The sequence below is a fragment of the Phyllostomus discolor genome, chromosome 6, assembly GCF_004126475.2.
Source record: "Phyllostomus discolor isolate MPI-MPIP mPhyDis1 chromosome 6, mPhyDis1.pri.v3, whole genome shotgun sequence".
NCBI classification, from domain to species: domain Eukaryota; kingdom Metazoa; phylum Chordata; class Mammalia; order Chiroptera; family Phyllostomidae; genus Phyllostomus; species Phyllostomus discolor.
The window spans coordinates 117,294,746-117,319,844 of record NC_040908.2 but is presented as its reverse complement, the minus strand read 5'-3'; the positions used below and the strand labels follow the sequence as shown (position 1 = coordinate 117,319,844).

General features: G+C 39.8%; 1 protein-coding gene across 1 annotated transcript in view; it reads right to left on the bottom strand.

The window, feature by feature from the left end:
- Window positions 1-25,099, bottom strand: part of INTS4 (integrator complex subunit 4) — a 104,844-nt gene that overhangs the window by 61,438 nt on the left and 18,307 nt on the right. Inside the window, exons 4-8 of the mRNA XM_028515359.2 lie at window positions 23,628-23,734; window positions 7,690-7,875; window positions 7,026-7,076; window positions 3,153-3,241; window positions 2,095-2,215 (exon numbers count right to left, since the gene is read on the bottom strand). Coding sequence (XP_028371160.1) covers window positions 2,095-2,215; window positions 3,153-3,241; window positions 7,026-7,076; window positions 7,690-7,875; window positions 23,628-23,734 — 554 coding nt within the window. The remainder of the gene's footprint in view (window positions 1-2,094; window positions 2,216-3,152; window positions 3,242-7,025; window positions 7,077-7,689; window positions 7,876-23,627; window positions 23,735-25,099) is intronic.

The window sequence follows — 25,099 nt, the reverse complement described above, 5'->3', positions numbered from 1 at the left end:
ATGAGTGCCAGCTGATGTGGCTCAGTGGATTGAGTGCCAACCTTCGAACCAAAGGGTCACTGGTTCAATTCCCAGTCACAGCACATGCCTAGGTTGCGAGCGAGGCCCTCAGTGGGGGGTGTGCTAAAGGCAACCACACACTGATATTTCTCTCCCTCTTTCTCCTTCCCTTCACCTCTCTCTAAAAATAAATAAATAAAATCTTATAAAAAAGAGTTTGATAAATGAATAGATTGTTCTAAATTTTTAAATATTAACAGACCAAAACAAAGTTTTAAAATGTGAATTGAAAAATAAAATCAACAACAACTGGTTTGTTTAACTCTGTATTTTATTATGAACAAGCGGTATAATTTATAAGCAGAAAATACTGAAATCATCCAGGTTCCTTATTATTCCATGAAAATACTTCACACAGGTTTTAGCAATTACCCCATAAATACTGGTCATAGAATAGGATTATCACTGGTTCTATGTCCAATACAATCAGTTACAAAGGTATTTAACCAGCAATCTTACCAATACTGGCAGAGTTAGAGGTCCTCAGAAAGAAGTGTTCGAAAAGAATCTCAGATTTTCTTGCTGTGATATTTACAAAAAAAATTATTTTTGTTTTTATTTATTTTCAGAGAGAGGGGAAGGGAGGGAGAATGAGAGGGAGAGAAACATCCATGTGCAAGAGACACATTGATAGGTTGCTTCTCACATACCCCAACTGAAAACGTGGCCCTCAACCCAGGCGTGTGCCCTGACCAGGAATCAAACCAGTGACCTGTCAGTTTGCAGGCCAGAACTCAATTCACTGAGCCACACCAGCCAGGGCCTTACAAAATTTTATAGATACTTATATATATTTATATACTATAACCACCCCCACTATCCCACACAGTAGAATACATTACAATTTGTAAACATTTTCATAGACAGTATCTCATTTGAACATCATGACAACCAGTGAGCTAAATAAGAGAGTTATTAACACCCACTGAACAGATGAGGAAACCGAAACTAAGATCAAGTGATAGCTCAAAGGTCAATAGTCCTTTTATAAGACAAATACATCTCTGAAAAGTTAAAATTTTTTAATAAATGTACTATGAGTACCCAAAGGTAAAACAGTAGCAAATACCACCCTAAAAGTCAGGCAATTAGTATCTGAATATCATTCTACAATTTTCTATTTGTGTAAGTTGGACAATTTCTTTCTCAGAGCCTCAGTTTTCTCACCTGAAAAATGGGAGTAACAACATCTACATTGCTGGGTTACTGTGAAGAGTAAATAAGATCATGTATATGGAATCATAGCAAAGTACCTAGGTCATAATGGGTGCTTAATAAATGGTAGTAACTATTTTTATTATAATTTTCATTTTTCTCTAGGCCTTGGCTATCATATGCTAACAATTTTAAACAGAATAGTCTTTAAAATTCTTTCTAGTTCTAAAAGACTACTTTTCCATTGGAAAGGTAAGCCATTTCTTTTTATTTTAAAAATAAATACTAGGATTTCACCTTGTCTGGTGTGGCTCAGAGAGCACTGGCCTGCAAACCAAAGGATCGTTGGCTCAATTCCCAGTCAGGGCACATGCCTGCGTTGCAGGCCAAGTCCCCAGTAGGGGGCGCACGAGAGGCAACCACATATTGATGTTTCTCTCTCTCTCTTTCTCCCTCCCTTCCCCTTTCTCTAAAAATAAATAACATCTTTTCTTAAAAAAACTAGAATTTCTGATAGTGGGTTACAATGGTCCCTATCCGGTAGTTTCTCAAAATGTGTAAGTGTAATAGGTAATGTGTTCATTAAGCAAAGTGTAACTTATCCTGACTGGTGTGGTTCAGTTGGCTGGGTGTTGTCCCACAAATGGAAATGTCACTGGTTCAGCTCCTAGTCAGGGCACACGCCTGGGCTGCTAGCCAGGTCCCTGGTTGTGGGTATGTGAGAGGCAACTGATCCATGTTTCTCTCTCTCTCTTTCTCCCTCCCTTCTCCTCTCTCTAAAAATAAATAAATCTTTAAAAATAGAGAGAGAGAGAGAAAAAGAGAGAGAGAGAGAGTGAGAGAGAGAGAGGTCTTTAAAAAAAAAAAGTGTTAACTTACCAATAGCTTTGCAGCTTGAACTCGAACCACCCAGGAGCCATCACTGACCATGTGACAAATTTTTCCAAATGCATCATCAACTAAGCGAATTTCTTCATTAGAAGAAGGGATTGGGACAATGCTAAATTAAAAGAAAAGAAACCACAAATGGCAAAGCATACACCTAAAGCTTCAGGTTCGATAAAATGGAAATGACAATGAAGACTGGCACAAGTAGAAATGATAATTAAATAATTAAAATCCTAGAATGATGAAGTACATTTCATAGTAAACAAATGACTCTGGGAATATAAACCAGCCCTTTAAGTTACACCGCAAATTTTCACTATCTTGAATAAAAGTGTTTACCTTATCAAAGATACAAAGATTTGTGAAGATACTAAAAACTAGCTACCACCAAGTATTTTATATCTTTATATTTATATCTTTATTCTGTATTTGCATTGCTGTCAATATAGTAAATCTCACAATAAATTTACATAAAACATACTTGCATATCTGGTCCTAAAAGAGGAAGCAGATTCTAATTAGTCTTGTTAAAAAAAAAAAAAAATATATATATATATATATATTAGTCTCTCCACTTTAAAGAATCACTGTGAGACTAAATGATTTGATTACTGCAAAAATATTTTTAACCAGGAAGACACTACATAAGGGATTGTTACTCTCAAACCACCTGGTATTTTTATCTGGCCCTTGTATTTACTGTAATGGGCCCCAAACAATTTTAAAGATTTAAAAAGGATGGGGAGGGGGGGAGGGAGCCTCTGCAAAGCACTTGAGAAAGACAGTCTCATCCCTTCATTTACTGTTCATTTATAGAAGAGGAGGTTGGGACTCAGAGAGCTGAAGTATCTTTCCCGAGATACACAGAAAGTTCATGGATGACAGAGCTAAAGAACAAGGACCAGGCATCTGGTCTGTGCTTTCCCCTAACTCATACTGCCTTCCAAAAATCCAACCGACATTCCTTTTCCGGAGGTGGGCTTTTTGCATGGTAGGAGGAGAGAAAAATGGCTTACGAGGAAGAAAAGCGGGCTCACACCCACACTGACCTTTCAGGATAGAGCTGACTGACAACCCAGATAAGCTGGACTGCAGCACTTCGCACTTGTTCATAGTCATCAGAGAGCAATTTACAGGCCTGCAAACAAGGATTTCAAAAGTCTGTTAGTATTGTTTCCCCCCAGGGGATGTTCAAACTATTTTGACAATGAAGATTGGGTGGCTAGATAAGGATGCCAATCATAATACTTGTGGATGCTTTTAACTCCTTAGGCCTTTGTCCAACAAAGAATTCTTGGCTTCTGTCAGCTGCTGGGTCTGTGTTCTGTGAACCCTCCTTCCCCATGTCTAAAAGCAGAGCCACAGACCAACAGCACAAAAGCCATCTAGAATAGCACAATTCCAGCAAAGTGGGGGTAGCCCACATTGCTGTTCTCACAGGCTCAAACAGTAGAGATAGTTTTTTTCTCTATCTGTAAAATCAAAGCACGAATTTCGGAATGACAGTCCATCTGAAATAAATGTACAATTTTAATACTAAGCTACCGAAAGAGGCCAGATTTTTCTGTTTTCCTTTGGTCTGAAATGGAATATCCCTACTCCGCTCAATCATATCAACACTCTAGACTTAGACAACACCCAGAACTCCTCCATGTCTGGGATTTTCAAATTCTATATTCCATGCTCTGAGCAGAACATGCTACTCTACCAGCTCATCCATTTTCATGACTTAATCCATCATACCTGCTCTTCAATCCCACTTAAACTACCTAACCATTTCACCAGGGTTTTCAATAATGGTACTACTGACATTTTACACCAAATAATTTTTTGTGAGGAGCTGTCATGTGCATTGTAAGATGTTTAGCAGCATCCCTGGCCTCTACCCACTAGATGATTGTAGCACCGCCCGCTCCCCTGCCACCTGGAGTTTCAACAGTCAAAAATACCTCCTATCCTAACTGACCTTTCCCCAGCATTTGACACTGTCTCATTTGACATGAGACCATGAGACCTCCCTCTTGCCTTTTCTGTAATATATTTTTTCTCTTCCTCCATCTGGCTGCTCCTCAGTGCCATTCTAGGGCTGCTTTCTTCTGTCTACCTCTTAAATACTAGACTTTGCCCATAGCTCCATCCTTGGTTTCTTTCAATCTTCTTACTCTCCCTGAGTATCCTCATGCTCCCTTGACAGTAATGGCTCTAGCTCTGATCTCTCCTGAGCTTCAGACCTTCACACCTATTTATGGCCCGCAATTTTCCTCAACCCTTCAAACGCAACAAAACAATTCATTAGGTACCTACCTAATTCTACATTCTATCTCAAATTCTATACCATCATTCCACCCTTACTTCCTTAAGGCTCTTATTGTTGCTTGCTTAGTGTTTAAAAAAACAAAAACAAAAAACAGGCCCAAACTGGAATCACTTGTGCTAACCCCCACCAAGACTTAAAACCTAACCAAGCTAGTTTCAGCTTCTTCCAAGAATGGAATTTTAAACCAATCAGTCTGGAATTTCCTGTTCAGCACTATTGAGGTAATCTGTCTGGTAAGACCCCCTGCATTCCCCTAAGGGAAAGTAACCTTGCCCAGAGTAATCCACTTTTTTAATTTCCTCGCCCCACCTTCTTTCTGCCTACAAAAACCTTCCATTTTGTAAAACTCCTCCAAACACCATCCTATTTACTATAGGGATGTTGTCTGATTCATGAATCATTCAATCAAGCCAATTAGATCTTTAAATTTACTTGGTTAAATTTACCTTCTTAATGATTTGGCTTCCCACATAGTTTTCCAATAGGGAGAGAAGGGGCTGGTCACATCAACCAACCATTCTGAAACCATTCTACCTCATTTTCTAGAAGAGTAAACTTGGTGCACACAACAGTCACAGGAGCTTAGCTAGTTGTCATCTTCCTCTGAAAGATAAAACCACTTCGATAGGCTAATAACATCTGGTCTCAGACCACAGCTTTAGATTGACTGTCTCTAGATTCCTGCAATTATTCTACAAGAGAAATGCTACTCTGTAAGGTTTTCTGGCGAGGCAATCCACTTCTCCTAGTTATACTATGAATTCATTGTGCCTTTCTTTACCAATACTACAAAGAAATACTACAATAACCACGTGGTAACATCTCATATGATCCCAGGACCTTGGTCATCCTCCTCCAGTTCATCAAGTGTGGTGCCCAGAACTGACTTCAAGTTTGGCCCAACCAACCAAAGATCAGCAAGTCTACCACTTTCTTGATTCTGAACACTACACTTCCCTTTGTATACTCTGATATTTATACTGAGCTACCTAAATCCTCCTAAAAGTTCTTTCCACATATACTAGTGTAAGAGGGTGCAGCCAGGGGGCCCCCAAAAGAAGGATTTGTAATGGGGTCCAGAACTCAGGGTGTCCAGAAAATATTAAAATTATGGGATGTCCTCACCCCCCCAAGTCTGAACTAGGAATGGAACATATGGAGCAGGGCCACTGAGAGCTGTTTTGCAGACAACCTCTAGAACGGTCATTTAATAATATCTATAACCTTTACCTGGTTTCATAGATATGCTAAATAGCTGTGGCCATGCTTTGAGCCAGGGGGATAGGGTGACTTCCACCCAGGATATAACTGGGAGCAACTCTCCCTGGTTATAGAGCCTGAGTAAGAGCTTGGAGATGACTGGCTCCACGTCACAGGGCCATGCCTGCCTGGACTTATTATGGCAGCCCAGAAAAGCTGTAAAAATACAGGAATGTTGGCAAGTGTAGCCAATTGTGGGGAGAGTCGGAAATGGGGCTACAGAGGAAGACTGATGCTGGGATTTAAACCCAGGTGCGGCAGCCATGAAGAGAAGAACCACTCGGCTTTAGCAGAGAAGAACCATGCAGCTTTAGTAGGAGACAACCACGCAGATTTGGGTCTCCCTTTGCCCATGCAGCTTAGGAAACTGGAAAGCAAGATGTAGCAGCAATGCAGAGCTCTCTCTTAGCAGCTCAGAAGAATGCAGGAGAGACACTTCGGGAGGGAAAGGGGTGAAAGGACTCTTGCTGATGGGCAATGAGAAGATGCTACGTGGTTTTGTATTAAGAACTGGAGATCCTGGTGACACAGCTGATGGTGCTGGGAACTGAGGGAGGCCTGCCAGCTGAGCACCAATTGCTGGGAAGAGCCAAGGGCTACCTGAGCCACAGACCTCTATTTCTGTTCCTGAGACATGGTACCCCAGACTGGGCAAAGGGAAGAAGAAAGGACTGTGTGTGTTTGTGGGTGTTTTAAGGGACTTTGGGATTTTAATGAAGACATTAAGTCATTACTCTTAAGTCTGTATGACTTTTGAATAAACAATTCCTTTCCTTTTCACCAACCTCTGACCTGGAGAGCTATAATTCACTGGTAGCTGGCAAGACAAAACTAGTACAGGGTGCCCCAGGAAAAAGGAGGTTTCATCTGGTAACATTGTGCGACCCTTTCTCCAGTGGCCAATCAGGGAAAATCATGGGAGACCATATGCCCAATAGCTTTACAATGATATAACTATTTGCACATGCACAGTAAAAGCCCACCAAAACTAGCCAGGAAGGATCTGCCCTGTAATAGAGTCCCTCCAGCCCATAAGGTCAATCTCTGCTTGGAGTGGGCCTGCTCCCAAGTTCTCTGCAATAAACTCTGCGTGTTCAGTTCAATTCTTTGTCCCAATCACCAAGAACCTGGTTACCTGTGCCCACCTGTGACACTAATGCTATTCAATTACATATCCCCCTTACTCTTCTTAGAATGTATATTTTGAATATAACCTCACATTCATCCCAATCAATGCTATGCTATTAGCGAGGTGAAGCTGTACGTTCTCAAACGCTGACAACCAGTGTGCCACCTTCCCAGTTCCATACCTCCCCTTTCCTAGCAGATAAGTCATTTAAGGTACCTGATTATAAATTGTTTGGTGTAACTTCAGTCCTCTTTCATGGAGCTGCAACTATAAAATAAAGATATAGTTTAAGTGATTGGGGAAAAAAACCCATACTTCTAATGTATCCCCACAATCTCATATATTTTCCCCCATTATATCAGGTTAACATGGTTCTCTTGCCGTTATTCAAAATCACAGCTATATAAATAAGAAACCTGGTCAAAGACATTTTAGTAGACATACTCAAACACTTAATAAATCTAACCAATAGATTCTCCTAAAGGAATATGAGAAAAATATGAAACGATGATAAGGCTGAGGAAAAACTGATTAACACCATCTCATCCTAAAAAGTACCCCACCAAAGTGGGTAAATTTCTCCTGTATATCTGAAACACAGAAAGTACAGTACCACCTGAACCTGATGTAATACAACATGCAGGGAGCTTCCATGTTCCAGAAACAAAGGAGAAAGCTACCAGAGAAGCCCAAAGAAAATCACATCTTTTATGCAGAAATGTGTGCCTTTAAGCTCTTTGATGCTACCAAGCCTTCCTGAAAAGTATGCATAAGGCGTATCCCAGCAGGGAGATTCAGGATGTATGCAAGGCATCATTAGCCATATACAAATGAAAAACAAACAAAACTATCCCCATTTAGTTTCCATGACCCTGTTTACCATTGCTTTTATAGCTGCTGTTCTGACACGGGGGTCTTGGTCACTGAAGTAGTCCCCTATAATCTTCTGGACATCTCTGACAGCTAGGCCTTCTGTATCTTTTGTGACACTTTTCTCCAAAGAGCCAAGGTTACCAAGTAATTGTAGGCACTTATTTCTTACACCATGGGAAGTATCTGTCAGGTGCTATAAAAAGACAGAAATAAAGGACACATTAAGATGTGTTTAAAAAAAAAACAGAAACAAAAGCATTCTATCAGCTTAAGGAATGACTTTGAACATTACATTCTCCCCACAGCCTGCCTAATATCATGTTACCTGAGTATGTATCTTCCAAAAAGAATCATAAGTCCTTAGAAAATAAAAAATAAGACTCCTATTTGTTCATCACTGTGGCCCCCCCATCAGCTGGCATTTTGCCTTGTAAAGGGACTGAATACTTTAAAAGTGGCCTCTAAATTGCATTTATTTGTTATCAAATCTAAAAACAAACCAAAAATTTATAAATTTTTAAAACTTAATATCCATACACTATTATGTAAAAATCTTAAGTGTACCGCTCAATTAAATTTCACAAAATAAATACACACATATAACAGCCCCCCAGATAAACAAACAGAACATGACCAAAAACCCAGAAATCCCCTTAGGTCCTTTCTCAGTAACTAGTCCACCACCATCAAAAACAGCCAGTATCTTAATGTCTTATTTTTTTTTTAAGATTTTATTTTTAGAGTGAGGAAAAGGAAGACAGATGGAGAGAAACATCAATGTGTGATTGGTTGCTTCTCATACACCCCTGGGTGGGGACCTGGCCTGCAACCCAGACATGTGCCCTGACTGGGGATTCAACCAACGACCCTTTGGTTCATAGGCCCGTACTCAGTCCACTAAGCCACACCAGCCAGGGGATTAACTTCTAACATACAGATTTATTTTGTGTATTTTTGTATTTATAAAATTAAATAGTGTCTGGTTCCTTTTGCTTAATATTATCTTTGTGAAATTGGAGATTACAGTATGCCATACAGACATGGTTCGATCATTCCCATTTACTGTATAGTATTCCATTTGTGGATATACCACAATCCATTAATCCTTTCTACCGCTGATAGATAATTTGAGTTATTTCCAGTTTGGGGCTACTCTGACTGCTACTATGATTATTCTTGAATATGGGTTTTGGTGTACATGTTCACATTTCTGTTGGATATATATTTAGCAATACAACTGCTGAGTCATAGGGCATGCATATGTTCAGTTTTAGAAGACACTGCCAAATAGTTTTACAAAGCCTTTGTACTAATTTACACATCCATCACTAATCCATAAATGTCCCAATTTTGCCACATCCTTGTCAACATTTAGTACTGTCAGCCTTTTTTCATTTTAGCTGTTCTCACCATTTTTTAAAATATATTTTATTGATTATGCTATTACAGTTGTCCCATTCTCCCCCTTCACTCCCCTACCCACTGCCCACCCCCTCCCACCCACATTCACCCCCTTTAGTTCATGTCCATGTGTCATAAGTTCTTTTGCTTCTACATTTCCCATAGTATTCCTGCCCTCCCCCTATTTTCTACCTATTGTCTATGCTACCTATTCTCTATATCTTTTCCCCCTCTCTCCTCCTCCCACTCCCCTGTTGCTAACCCTCCATATGATCTCCATTTCTGTGGTTCCACTCCTGTTCTCTTTGTTTGCTTAGTTGTGGTTGTTACTGTGAGTTTGATGTCTTTTTTTACTGTTCATATTTTTTATCTTCTTTTTCTTAGATAAGTCCCTTTAACGTTTCATATAATAAGGGCTTGGTGATGATGAACTCCTTGAACTTGACCTTATCTGAGAAGCACTTTATCTGCCCTTCCATTCTAAATGAAAGCTTTGCTGGGTAGAGCAATCTTGGATGTAGGTCCTTGCCTTTCATGACTTGGAATACTTCTTTCCAGCCCCTTCTTGCCTGCAAGGTCTCTTTTGAGAAATCAGCTAACATTCTGATGGGAACTCCTTTGTAGGTAACTGTCCCCTTATCTCTTGCTGCTTCTAGAATTCTCTCCTTCATTTTTACCTTGGGTAATGTAATTATGATGTGCCTTGGTGTGTTCCTCCTTGGGTCCAACCTTTTTGGGACTCTCTGAGCTTCCTGGACTTCCTGGAAGTCTATTTCCCTTGCCAGATTGGGGAAGTTCTCCTTTATTATTTGTTCAAATAACTTTCCCACTTGTTGTGTTTCCTCTTCCCCTTCTGGTACCCCTATAGTTCGGATATTGGAATGTTTAAAGGTGTCCTGAAGGTCCCTAAGCTTCTCCTCATTTTTTTGAATTCTTGTTTATTCATTCTTTTCTGTTTGGTTGTTCCTTTGCTCCTTCTGGTCCCTTCCATTGATTTGAAACCCAGTTTTCTTTCCATCACTATTGGTTCCATGTGCATTTTTCTTCATTTCACTTATTGTAATCTGCATTTTTTCATCTAATTTATGACCAAAGTCCACCAATTCTGTGAGCATCCTGATCACCAGTGCTTTGAACTGTGCATCTGATAGGTTGGCTATTTCTCAGTAGCTTAACAAAATTGGCTCTGGGGCTTTTAACTCTATTTGAGCCATCTTTTTTATTTTTTTCCTTTGGTCTGGTCATGCCTGTTACGTACGAGGGGTGGAGCCTTAGGTGTTCACCAGGGTGGGGCACCTCAGTCGCTGGGTTGTGACGTTGTATGTGGGGGCGGGGTCCGGGAGGGAACAATGGGGCCTGCTCTGCTCTCACCAGGACTCCAGTCCCCCTTGCCACTTCCCACAAGCAAATTGGTCCCCTCTGGTGCCGGCTCCTGGGCAGGTGGGCTTGTGCACTCTCTCGGACTCTGTGGGTTTCTCCGAGGAGCCTCCTGTGAGGCTGAAAGAATCTCCCAGCCTCACCTTCCACAGATGTTTTCAGTCGGTGCCTTTAGGCTTTGTTTCCCAGTGCTGGGTCCCTGGGTTGCGCCATCTGTGTCACTGCCCATTTTCACTTAGTTTGTCTGCGCTCAAACTGGCGGCTGCGGACAGCCAGCTGCCTTGCAAGCCTCACTGGGTCTGCTTGATGCCTCCTGCACCCAGGGTCTGCCACCGGTCCGTCAGCTGAGGTCTGTGCCCTGCTCACAAGTCTGCCAGCCACCGCTTTTTCCTGCCAGTACCCCTCAACCCCTCTCTGTAGGCCTCCGATTCCACCCCTCCTTACTGGACTGGATGTATGGTATTCAGACTTCCCTTCGGTTCATTTCTCTCTGTTCTGGTTGTTTTTGTTTGTAAATTCTTGTTGTCCTCAGTTTTGGTTGCACGAGGAGGTACAGTGCGACCACCTATGCCTCCATCTTGGATCCTCTCCTCTCACCACATTTTTAACAAATTATCAGTTATCTCTTTCTTATACCTAGTCCAAAGCTACTAAAATAAGCTATTTATATAATGCAGTAACAAGAACAAAAATACCTTAATAAAATGAGGTTGCACAGTAAGTCATAACATGGTGTGGAACTATGCCTTTTAAACTTTTCAGTCTGAGGCCCAAAGTAAGAAATGTCTATTACATTGCAATATAGTACTCACACACAAATATATACACAAAAAGTTTAACAAAACAATATTTACTATTATATCTTGTGATGTTCTCTGATGTCTGAATTCTATTTTTTTCTTTTTTATTGAATTTATTGGGGTGATAATGGTTAATAAAATGTATAGGTGTCAGGTGTACAATTCTATAATAAATCATCTGTATATTGTATTGTGTGTTCACCATCCCAAGTCGTATTCTCCTATCATCACCTATCGCCCCATACCCTCATCTACCACCTTTCCTCACACCTATGGGAATCACCAAACTGGCGTGTGTCTCTATGAGGTTTATTTTTCCTTTGCTTAATCCCTTCACCTCTTTCACCTATTCCCACAACCTACACCCCCTCTGACAGCTGTTAGTCTGTCCTCTATGAGTCTGTTTCTCTTTTTTTTGTTAGTTTATTTTGTTCATTAGTGAAATCATATGGTACATGTCTTTCTCCAACTGGTTTATTTTACTTAGCATAATGCTTTCCAGGTCCATCCTGGAGACCCATTGCAAAGAGTAAGAGTTCCATCTTTTTAATAGCCAAATAGTATTCCACTGTATAAATGTACCACAGTTTTAATGCACCCATGTACTGTGGGAAATTTGAGCTGTGTCCAAATTGTGGCTATTGTACATAATGCTGCAATAAATATAGGGGTGCATATATTCTTTTGCATTAGTGTTTCAGTTTCTTTGGATATATTCCCATAAGTGGAGTCACTGTGTCATAAGGCAGTTCTATTTTTAATTTTTTCAGGTAATTCCATACTGCCTTTCACAGTGGCTACACCAATCTGTATTCCCACCAATTGTGCACACTGATTCCCTTTCTCCCTTTTCTCCAATTCTCACTAACACTTGTTGTTTGTTGATTTACTGATGACACCAATTCTGACAGGTGTGAGGTGACATGTCATTGTGTCTTTAATGTGCATTTCTCTGATTAACATTTTCTATTGTATTCTTTGAGAAGTGCCTCTTCAGGTCCTTTGCCCATTGTTTAATTAGATTGTTTCTCTCTTTGGTGTTGAGTTTTATAGGTTTTTTATTAATTGTGGATATTAACCCCTTATCAGATGTGTCATTAATGAATACATTCTCCCATTCAGTGGGCTATCTTTTCATTTTGTTGGTTTTGTTTGCTGTACAAAAAATCTTTACTTTGATGTAGTCCCATTTGTTTCTTTTTTTTTTTTATTTATTGATTTCAGAGAAAAAGACAGAGAAAGAAACATCAATTTGTTATTCCACTTATTTATGCATTCATTGGTTGCTTCTTGTATGTACCCTGACTAGAGATTGAACCTACAACCTTGGAATATCAGGACGACACTCTAGCCCTGGCTGGTGTGGCTCAGTGGATTAAGTGCAAGCCTGCGAACCATAGGGTTGCCAAATTGATTCCCAGTCAGGGCACATGCCTGGATTGTGGGCCAGGTCTCCAGTGTAGGTAGTACAAGAGGCAACCACACATTCATGTTTCTCTCCCTCCCTTTCCCTCACTCTAAAAATAAATTTTAAAAAATAAATAAATAAAAGGATGACTCTAACCAACTAAGCTACCCAAACAGGGCTGTTTATTTTTTCTACTGTTTCCCTTGCCCAGGGCAATATATCAGAAAAATATATTGCTATGAGAAATGTCTGCAATTTTTTTGAAGATCTTATTTATCTATTTTAGAAAAAGAGTATGGGAGGGAGAAAGAAAAGGAGAAAAACACTGATTGGTTACCGCTCATCTGGGGACCAAACTCACAACTGAGGGATGTACCCCGACTGGGAATCGAACCTGTGACCCTTCTTCACCCTGAAGGACAATGCCCAACTGAGTTACACCGGTCAAGACAAGAAATGTCTGAGATTTCACTGCCTATGTTTTCTTCCAGGATTTTTATGGTTTTAAATGTAATCTTTAAATCTTTAATCCATTTTAAGTTTATTCTTGTACAGTGTAAGAATGTGGTCTAGTTTCTTTCTTTTTTTTTTTTTTGCATGTATCTGTCAATTTTTCTAACACCATTTATTGAACAGATTATCTTTACTCCATTGTATGTTTTTGCCTCTTTTCTCAAATGCTACTAGACTAAAAAGGCGTGAGTTTATTTCAGAATTCTCTATTGTGTTCCACTGATCTATGTCTGTTTTTATTCCAGTACCAGGCTCTCCTCATATGAATCTCATCTGCTGTGCCATCCAAAGACCAGGGTAAGTGGCTACAAACAAAATTATTGTGCCTTGGCACTTTAAGAGGGAGCCTCTGACTCTAGAAGACTCCTGTCTCTCCCTGATGAACAGAAACGCTATTGCTTTTCTTTTTTTCTTTTTTTTTAGATTTTATTTACTTATTTTCAGAGAGAAGGGAAGGAGAAAGAGAGGGAGAGAAACAACAATGCATGGCTACCTCCCATATGCCCCCCACTGGAGATCCAGCCTGCAACCCAGGCATGTACCCCAACTGAGAATTGAACCAGCAACCCCTTGGTTCACAGGCCCATGCTCAATCCACTGAGCCACACCAGCCAGGGCTGAAACTCTATTGCTTTACAAAGTCAGATCCTTGTGGGCACCTGTTTCCAGCTCTGATGATCTGGGCTGGGTATCCTTGCTTGAGATTTAGACCCTACACTTCTCAGAGGGAACCCCCGCAAGCTGAGATATCCCTTCAAAACCTCAGTGACAGGTTAAGTGTGGCCAGCCCTTTCTGAATCTCCATACTTCCTACTAGTTTTGATGTAGTTCTTCTGTAAATCCTTGGTTATTAAGACCTCTTCAGCTAGTAAGACCTCTTCAGCTAGTGTGCAATTGGTTAATCAGGATGACCACTCTATAATTCAGTTGTAGTTCCAGTCTATTCCTGAGAGGAGGTAAGTGTGGCTTCCACATACTCCATATTGAGACAGATAGGAGGCACAGCGATGTGGAATGGCTGTTCTCACACCCAAGCATGGTGGATAAAAATCAGGAAGGATATCTCAGCTTCACAGGTGCCTACCAAAGAGCAAGAGGTCCCAGCTCCACACCAGCCTCCCTAGCCTAGGGTTCCTTGCCCAGGAACAAAGTCCCCATAATTGCTGGTTGTAAAAACCAGTGGGGGTTGGGTCAGCAGAAGAAACTGAGGGATTCTCAGGCTCCCCTCTAAAGGGCCTTGCACCACACACAAACTTCCTCAGATTCATTCCGTCTGAGCTCCAGCACCAGGTCAGCACCTTGAAGGGCACTAGTGATACATGGAAGGAACTGAAGTGTCTGGCATCAGAATAAGAGCTGGGCAACAGCTTCCTCCCAGTCTGAACTGCAGACAATGGTCATGGTACCTTTTCTGAGCCCTCTCCCAGACAGAACCACTGTACAACAGCATCAGATCTAAATGTCCATCACCCTGGCTTGCATGGTGAGCCCTGCCCTGACGATTACCTAAGGGACCTCCACATCTAACTTATGGGCCCACCCAAGCTGGTAACAGTGGCTTTTCCACTGTTGGAGAAAGGACTGGGCTAGAGACCTTCCTAAATCCAATCAAACAAGCAACAGCTAAGCCCTCCCTCCCACCCCGTACCTCTTACTGAGGGGCCCCAGGCCCAGCACTAGCAGCAGCCATCTGCAGACTGCTATATAGCTCATGCCAAGGAGCCCCAGAAAGAACACAGGTGAAGGCTGACCTTGGCCTGTACCACCTGGGAAACCCCAGAGACTGAGAATCTAGTGGACAGTTAGAGACCATGTCAGAGCACCATCCAACCACCTCCACAAGCCACAGAGGGAGGTGGTGGCTCCCCAGGGTTCACAGCCAGTCCTACCAGCTGACTGGACTGGGTATATCCTGCCCATTGACCTTGCTGATAGCAAGAGAAGGGAGTTCTCATCTACAAGAGAAGGGAGTACTCAGCCTGCACAAAGGGCATACGTCAAGTATAGGGCTCAGGTGACAGGATAAGCTGGACCCTACAGGACACCTTGCCATGCTGCCAAGACAGGGAGTCAAAGCAGCTCTACCTAATACATAGAAACAAACATGGGGAGGCTGCCAAAATGAGGAGACAAAGAAACATGGCCCAAATTAAAAAAAAAAAAAGGAAAAAAAAAAGAACAAGACTCCAGAAAAAGAACTGAATAAATTAAAGTATATAGAAAGTATATTAAAAAAGAAATAACTAAACAAAATGGAAATGAGCAATCTACAGATGCAGAATTCAAAGCACCGGTTATAAGGAAGCTCAAGGAACTCAGCAGGTACTTCAACAGCATAAAAATGATCCAATCAGAAATGAAGGAGGCACTAATTGAAATGAGGAAAAATGTATAGGGAATCAACAGCAGAGAGGATAAAGCCAAGAATCAAATCAATGATTTGGAACATAAAGAAGAAAAGACATCCTATCAGTACAGCAAGAAAGAATCCAAAAAATTGAGGATAGCGTAAAGAGCCTCCGGGACAACTTCAAACATTCCAACATTTGCATCATAGGGGTGACAGAAGGAGAAGAGAAAGATCAAGAAATTGGAAACCTACTTGAAAAAATAATAAAAGAAAACTTCCCTATTTTAGTGAAGAAAATAAACATACAAGTCCAGGAAGCACAGAGAGCGCCAAACAAGACAGATGCAAAAACGTCCACTCTAAGACACATCATAATTAAAATGCCAAAGATTAAAAGTTGGGAGAGTCTTAAAAGCAGCAAGAGAAAAGCAGATAATTTCCTACAAAGGAATTCCCATAGGACTATCAGCTGATTTCTCAAAAGAAACTTTGCAGGCTAGAAGGGATTTGCAAGAAGTATTCAAAGTAATGAAAAGCAAGGACCTACAACCTAGATAACCCTATCCAGCAAAACTATATTTAGAATCAAAGGGCAGATAAAGTGTTTCCCAAACAAGGTAAAGCTAAAGGAATTCATCATCACCAAACCGTTACTATATGAAATGTTAAAGGGACTTAAGAAAAACAAGATCAAAACAATGAACATTAAAATAATAATAAATATATAACTATCTAATTGAATCTAAAAAAACAAACTAAGCAAACCAGCATAACAGAAACAGAATCATAGATATGGGGAACATCAGGATGGTGGCCTGTGGGGAGGGGGGATCTGGGGGAATGGGTAAAGCGGTGAGGGGATTAAGAAGTATGAATAGGTAGTTACAAAACAGCCATGGATATGTAAAGACCAGTATAGGAAATGGGGTCGCTAAAGAACTTACATGCATGACTGATGGAAATGAACAAAAGAGGGGGAATCACTGGAGGAAGTAGAGGGTGCCGGGTGTAGGGGGGGAAATTAGGGCAATTGTAATAGCATAATCAATTAAGAAAAAGAGAGAGAGAGAACCACGGGTCTTGCTTTACTGCCATCTTAAATTCTAATATAATGTGCTCCTTTCTAACCATTTCCTATTTCTCTGGCTTTTCCCACCCACTCCTCCTTCCATTCTCTTTGCTTAATCAACTCTTGTACACGTTAAGATCTTAAAGTCTAAGCTGAACTATCACTTTCTCTGTAAAACCTTCCCTAATTAGGTTAAGTACCAACGACCACACCATATCCCTATTTAGGAGCAATTAAAACAATACTGGTTAAGAAACTTTGCCCTTATCTTTCCTATTTGACAAATTATTTCTTTGAAAAACCAAGTAAGGTAGCATCTATTCCAGAATGATCTTAATACTCTCACCCCAAACACTTTTTCTACTTCTTCCTCCTAGCAACTTTTATACCTCACAGTTACTCCTGTTATTCCAAGAAGCATAGTATAATATTTTATATATCTGTTCCAAGCCTGACTGTTGGCTAATGACTCCTTAAAGGTTGTAATCTCATTTGTCCAAGGAAGATATCCAAATGGCCAATAAGCATACGAAAAGATGCTTATCACAGATGGAGGCATAGGCAGATACACTGCCTCCTAGAACAACCAAAAGAAGGACAACAAATTTAAAAACAAAAAACAACCAGAAATGACAGGAAATTGAACTGTATGGAAGTCCGACAACCAAGGAGTTCAAGAACACATATTCATCCAGACTGGTAGGAGGGGTGGAGATGGGCAGCCAGGCCAAAAGGACTTGCGGCAAGGTAGCAGGCCCACATTCACATGCAGACAAACCTGGAGGAACAACTGGGAAGTCAGACAGACCTCGAAACTCAGGGTTCCAGCGAGGGAAATAACACCTCAAAGCCTCTGATTGAAAACACCTTGGGGGTTGAGGCAGCAGTGGGAAAAACTCCCAGCCTAATAGGAAAGTTCGTTGGAGAGACCCACAGAGTCCTAGAATGTACACAAGTCAACCCACTTGGGAATCAGCACCAGAAGGGCCCAATCTGTAAACCGGCAGAGAGCAGAGCAAGAGGCAGTGTTCACTCTCAGACGCCTCCCCAACATACAGTGTCACAACCCAGTGATGTGGGTTGCCCCTCCCTGGTAAACACCTAAGGCTCTACCCCTTTCTGTGTAAAAGGTGTGCTGAGACCAAAAAACAAAAAAAGGCCCAGATGAAAGAACAGATCAAAGCTCCAGAAAAAATACAATTAAGCAATGAAGAGATAGCCAACCGATCAGATGCATAATTCAAAACACTGGTAATCACGATGCTCACAGAATTGGTTGAAAATGGTTGCAAATTAGAGGAAAAAATGAAGGCTAAGCTAAGTGAAATAAATGAAAATGTACAGGGAACCAACAGTGACGGGAAGGAAACCAGGATTCAAATCAACACTCTGGACCAGAATGAAGAAAGAAACATTCAACCAGAACAAAATGAAGAAACAAGACTTCAAAACAATAAGGAGAGGCTTAGGAACCTCCAGAACATCTTTAAACGTTCCAACATCTGAATTATAGGGGTCCCAGAAGGAGAAGAGGAAGAGCAAGAAATTGAAGAATTATTTGAACAAATAATAAAGGAGAACTTCTCCAATCTGACAAAGGAAATAGACTTCTAGGAAGTCCAGGAAACTCAGAGAGTCCCAAAGAAGTTGGCCCCAAGGAGGAACACACCAAGGTACATCCTAATTAAGTTACCCAAGATTAAAGATAAGGAGAGAATCTTAAAATCAGCAAGAGAAAAGAAGACAGTTACCTACAAAGGAGTGCCAATAAGACTGTCAGCTGATTTCCCAAAAGAGACCTTACAGGCAAGAAGGGGCTGGAAAGAAGTATTCAAAGTCATGAAAGGTAAGGACCTACATCCAAGATTACTCTACCCAGCAAAACTATCATTTAGAATGGGAGGGCAGATAAAGTGCTTCCCAGATAAGGTACAGTTAAAGGAGTTCATCACCACCAAGCTTTTATTATATGAAATGTTAAAGAGATTTATCTAAGAAAAAGATTTAAAAATATGAACAATAAAATGGCAAACTCACAGCCATTAACAAGCAAACCTAAAATAAAAACAAAAACAAACTAAGCAAATAACTAGAACAGGAACAGAATCACAGAAATGCAGATTATATGGAGGGTTATCAGTGAGCGGGAAGCGGGGGGGGGGGGGAAGGTACAGAGAATAAGTAGCATAAATAGTAGGTAGAAAATAGGCAGTGGGAGGTTAAGAATAGTATAGGAAATGTAGAAGCCGAAGAACTTATATGTATGACCCATGGACATGAACAAAAGGGATGGAAAGCAGGTGGAAGGGGGTGTGCAGGGCAGAGGGGAATAAAGGGGAGGAAATGGGACAACTGTAATAGTATAATCAATAAAATATATTAAAAAATAAAGAATAAATTAAAAAAAGGAAAATATGCTTATCATCACTAGTCACTTATCATTACAAATCAATCAAAACCACAAGGTACCACTTATACCCATTAGGATGGCTAGGGCCAAAAATGAAAAGAAAAAATGTTGGCTAGGATGTGGAGTAATTAGAACCCTTGTGCATTGCTGGTGATAAGGTAAAATGGATACAGTCACTGTGGAAAACGGTATGGCAGTTCCTCAAATAATTAAAAATAACATTACCACATGACCCAGCAAATTCTACTTCTTGGTATATACCTGCATTGGTCTGCACTGGCTGCCATAACAAAATACCACAGGCTGGGTGGCTTAACGAACAGGAAGTTATTTTCTCCCAGCTGTGGAGGCCAAAGGTCCAACAGGTGCCACCAAACTGGGTTCCTAAGGAGGGCCCTGTTACTGGCTTGCAGATAGCCACCTTCTTGCTGCGTCCTCACAGGGCCTTTCCTATATGCACACACAGACACAGTCTGGTCTCTCTTCCTCTTCTCATAAGGACACCCACCAGTCCTATTTAATTAGAATGGGCCTTTTGGCCTCATTTAACCTGAACTATGTCCTTAAAGGGCCCCACCTGAAAATACAATCACACTGGGTCAGAGCTTCAACATCCAAGTATGGAAGAGCGCAATTCAGTCCATAACAATACCCAAAAGAACTGAAAGCAGGGACTTGAAGAGATATTTGTATAACCTTGCTCACAGCAGCATTATTTGCTATACCCAAAAGGTGGCAGCAACCCAAGTGACCATCAATTGATGAATGGATAAACAAAATGTTTCATATACATATAATGGAATATGATTCAGCCTTAAGAAAGAATGGAATTCTGACACATTACAATGTGGACAAACTTTGAGGACATATTATAAACTAAATGTTTGTGTTTCCCGAAAATTCTTATGTTAAAATCTAATCCCCAGTGTGATGGAATTTGGAGGTGGAGATTTTGGGAGGTGATTAGGTCACGAGGATGGAGCCATCATAAACAGGATAAGTGCCCTTATAAAAAAGAGACTCCAGAGAGCTCCCTTCTCCTGCCATGCAAGGACACAGAAGACAGCCATCCATCATCCAGAAAGAAGGCCATCGCCAGACACCAAATCTGCTGGCAGCTTGATCTTGGGTTTGTCGGCCAGAAATGTGAGACATAAAGGTTTAAGTTAAGCCTCCTTGTTTTTTTAACAGTATTTACAGTATAAATATTTAACAGTATAACAGTATTTTTGTTACAGCTGCCCAAACAGTAAGGCAGTTGCTAAGTAAAATAAGCCAGACACAAAAGAGTAAATATTACATATGACAGCAGTTATATGATGTACCTAGAGTAGTCTAATTCATCAAGTCCTGACATAAAAAGGTGGTTGCTAGGAACTGGAGCAAAAGGGCAATGGGCAGTTACAGTTAATGGGTACAGTTTCAGTTTTGCAAACTGAAGAGTTCTGGGAATGGATGAAAGTGATGGTAGCACACAGTTTAATGCTACTGAAGTGTACGTTAATATGGTTATTAATGGGTACTATGGTAAATTTTATGTCATACACAGCCTTTCTCCATTCATCGGTATTAAAATCAGCTGACAGAAGACATACAGGTTTATTTTTGGACTCTCATTTACATGCCATTGATCTTCACAGCTATCTTTATGCAGCACCCCATCTTGCTTACCGGTGCTTTGTACTAAGTTTTGGCATCGGCAAGTGTAAAGCCAAAATTTTGTTGTTCTTTTTCAAGACTGTTTTAACTATTTTGGTTCCCTCTAAAATGTTATCTTTAAGTATAAGTTTCATACTTCTCTTGCTAAATTTATTAGTATTTTATTATTTTTATGCTATTGTAAATGGGTCATTCTTTATTTCATTTTCATATTGCTCACTACAAGTATATAGAAGTACAACTGATTTTTTTGTATATTAATTTTGTATCCTGCAACCTTGAACTTGTTTATTCTAACAGTTTTGGGGGGGAATTCTCTAAGATTTTTTATATACAAGATCACGTTATACGAATAAACAGGGGTAGTTTTACTTCTTCCTTTCCAGTATGGCTACCTTTTGTTTCTTTTCCTTGCACAACTGCCCTGGCTATTAGGGCCTCTAGTATAATGCTGGAAGAAATTAAGGGAGACATAAGGACATACTTATTTTATTCCTGATCTTACATGGGGAAAGAATAGTCTTTCATTATTAGTATGATGCTGTTGGTTTTTCAGAGACCCTTTACCAAGTTGAGGAAGTTCCAATCTACTCTCAGTACCTTTAGTGTTTTTGTACTGAAATGTGGCTGAATTTTGTCAAATGCTTTTTCTATGTCTATTGAGATAATCATGTGGTTTTCTATTTTTATGGTACACTACATTAATTTATTTTCAGACGTTGAACCAATCTTGCATTCCTGGGATAAATCCCACTTGGTCATGTGTATAATCCTATTTACATATTGCTGGGTTTGATCTGCTAGTATTTTGTTAAGTATTTTTGCATTTATGTTCATGAGACACATTGGTCTACATTTGCTTTTCTTGCAATATCTTTGTCTAGTTCTGGTGTTGGGGTTATACTCACTTCAGAGAATGAATCGGGAATATCTTCTCCTCTTCTAATTTTTGGTAAACTTTGTGAAGAACTGGTATTAATTCTTGTTGAAATGTTTGATTTGAAGACATCTGGGCCTGAATTTTCTTTGTGGGTAGATTTTTGTTTTGTTTTTCATTACTAATTCAATTTCTTTATTTGTCATCAGTTTATTCACATTGCATAACAATTCATTTAGTACAAGACCTTTCTTACAAGCACAACCTCACAGATATATATGAGGTATGTCCAGAAGGTATCTAGCCACATAATATGAAAAAGAGACATTTACTGAAGAAGATACAAGAAACATTGTCATAGGACAATGATACCTCAGTCCCCTTCAGAGTAGGCACCTTGGGACCTCACACAGTTCTCCCAATCATCATCAATATGCCCTGTCATATTTTCCTGAATCACATCGATGGTCTGAAATCTCTTCCCTTTCAAAGGTGATTTTAGTTTGGGGAAAAGCCAGAAGTTACAGGGCACCGAATCTGGGCTCTAGGGCACTTCAGTCACCTGGGTGATTTGATGTTTTGCCAAAAAATTCTGCAACAGAAGTGATACATGAGGGTGTGTTGTCATGATGAAGCTGTCAATCACCAGTTGCCCACAGCTGCAGCCTTCTGAATCATCTGAATCGTTTCCACGGAGGAATGTTCAAGCTTAATGAAGAATCTGATGCAGATTCATTGCTCTATCACTTAGTAATTTTGAAGGCAACGGCCAGAGAGTATACATGCTCACTCAATGGCATCCACTGCCCACAATGATTAGTACAATGGAATCATCATTGATTATACATGCGCATTCTAGTCCACTCTCATTGGCTGCCAGGTTACATCAATGTTGTGCAAACCGTTCTCTTTATATTAATGGTTAGACTTTTTCCAGACAGACCTCATAAATACATTCTGTCACACTGAGATATACTTACTCTCTCAGTACAATCCCTAGTTTTTTCCACTCTGGCTCTTAATGTTATACTTTTCAAAGTGTTTTATGTTTGTTTGTTGTTGTTCTCTATTAACAAAACTAAAACATTCTTTTCTGAGCTCAGAAATTGTGTTTTTTATTTTATTTTATTTATTTACTTTTAGAGAGGGGAAAAGAGGGAGGAGGAGTGGGAGAGAAACATCAACGTGTGGCTGCCTCTTGCAAGACCCCCATGGGGAACCTGGCCCACAACCCAGGCATGTGCCCTAGACTGGGAATAGAACCAGCAACCCATTGGTCCACCAGCCAGCACCCAATCCACTGAGCCACACCAGGCCAGGGCAGAAATAGTGTTCTAATTCTATGAATATAATACTGTTTTCAATTCAAACATACTTGTCTTGTTATAACCTCAACATCAATTTATCACAAAGATTAAAAGTAAAACCAATTCTACAAGCTTTAATAGCTATTGTTATGTACAAAAAGCAGCTAATTAAAAGCTCCAAATTAAACCAAAAGGCACAACTAATGTGTGTCCATTTCTTTTATAATCTGAAAAAAGAAACTTAAAAAACCTTTCCCAAACACTTGTTTGGGTCTAGTTGATCTGTTTATTGAGTCAACAAAGCATAACAAAAAGAGCATGGGCTTTGGAATCAGAAAAACCAGAGTTTATACACTGGTTCTGCAAGTTCCTACGTATGAAAACTTGGACAAGTTAAACTCCCAAAACCTCAGTTCCCACCTTTATAAACAGGGGTAACAGTACTTACCTAAAGGACTGTGAGGAACAAATAAAAAACTAAATATAAGGTATCATAATAAGCAGAGTGGTTATATTTGGCACAGTATACACAGTAGCTAATATAATTCTTTTCATTTTGGGGGGAAAATTTGGAAGTTAATTTTATAAGAAATTACTCAACTTCATTCCTAATCCAACATCAAGAAACATCAAAATGAGACAGATCTTAAAACCTTAAAAAATCTTTGGCAATTCTCAGTTATAAATTGACACTGTAGATCTAAGCAGTTCTTGCAGCTCTTACCAAAACTGTTTAAGAAAAAAGCAACCCTGTTTCTACCATTTTACTCTTACCTTGCAGGCTACATCAACTAATCGCATCTGGATAGATTGATTCTCTGGGAGCTTAGTGCCAATTGCAAGCAAAGTGTCCAACAGTTGAGCCAGGACTTGATGAGACTCTAGAAAGGAAGATGGAAAGTTGTGTTATAGAATTTCAAAAGGAGATCACTAAAGAAACTAAGTTTACTTGGGTAAAGAATGTAGTTTTGTCAGCTATTCAATAGTTGTTTCCCTAAACTAAGAGCTAAGTTCCTAAACAGATCATATCTAAATACATGACTCCTCCACAGGTGGGCCATATTGCTCCAAAAATGTTTAGTGCCTGATTAATTCAGGGCTTTTCAGTGCCTTCAGGATAAAGTGCAAATTCCTTAGCAGGGCCCGCATGCATATACACACATGCATACGCACATACATACATACATACATACTAGTCCCTCTACAATGTACAGCCCTGGCTACCTTTCTAGCCTCATCTCTTTCAAGCCTCCTCTCGCACCCCTTTTTCCAATTACTTTGATTTCATGTTACCACTATCTTTGCTCAGGACAACTTCCCTACCTAGAATGACTTCAGCCACACCCAACTCCATTCTCAACCCCACTCCTCATGGAGCACTTGCTAAATCTTGAAATGTCACCTCCTGTATGAAGCTTTTCCTGTTTCCCAAGAATGGACCATTTCCTTCTTAGTGTTTCCAGTACACCCTCTGCATTAGCTCTTAACACTTTACTAAACTTACTTATTTTCATATCCAATTAACCAGGAAACTGAAAGAACCTTGAGAGCAAAGAGTGTATTTTATTCACCTCTGTATTCTCAGAATCTAGCATGACTCATTATATGCCCAATGAATGTTTAATAAATGGGCAAAAAAGCCAAATCCAAATAAATCAGTATCAATCATCTTAGCCAGATTCTCTTCTTTGTTCCAGAATATAGTTCTTATAATGCTAGTGATATACAAAAGGATTTTAGGTGGCATTCAGGTAATCGTTTTTATATTAATAACCATATATACATTTTAATGTACATAATAAAAACCACTGTTACTATCTATTGATGTCACATGTAACTAATTTCCTTTTAATATAAAGAGCCTCTTTAATTTTATTTTTAAAAACTATCCACTTAAGAAAAATGTTAAGTAAACCATAGTACAGATGTGAAGCAAATATGTGAAAAGTGGTATGCCTGATATACAAATGACTAAAGCTCAGAAAACACTGGCTAAATCATCTCTTGGTAAGACTTCCAGTTAAACATAACAGATTGAACACATCTATTTATCATTATTTTTTCTAAAACATCATTCACATTAGAACAAAGAAATTAAAAGGTATAAAGTTGCGAATACAAAGAAAATAGGAGAATAAAGGTAGGCAGAGGAGAAAAGTTGATAAATCTTTCCAAGGTAGAAAGCAGGTGATTTGCAACAACATGGACGGACCTAGAGGGTATTATACTAAGTTAAATAATTCAGT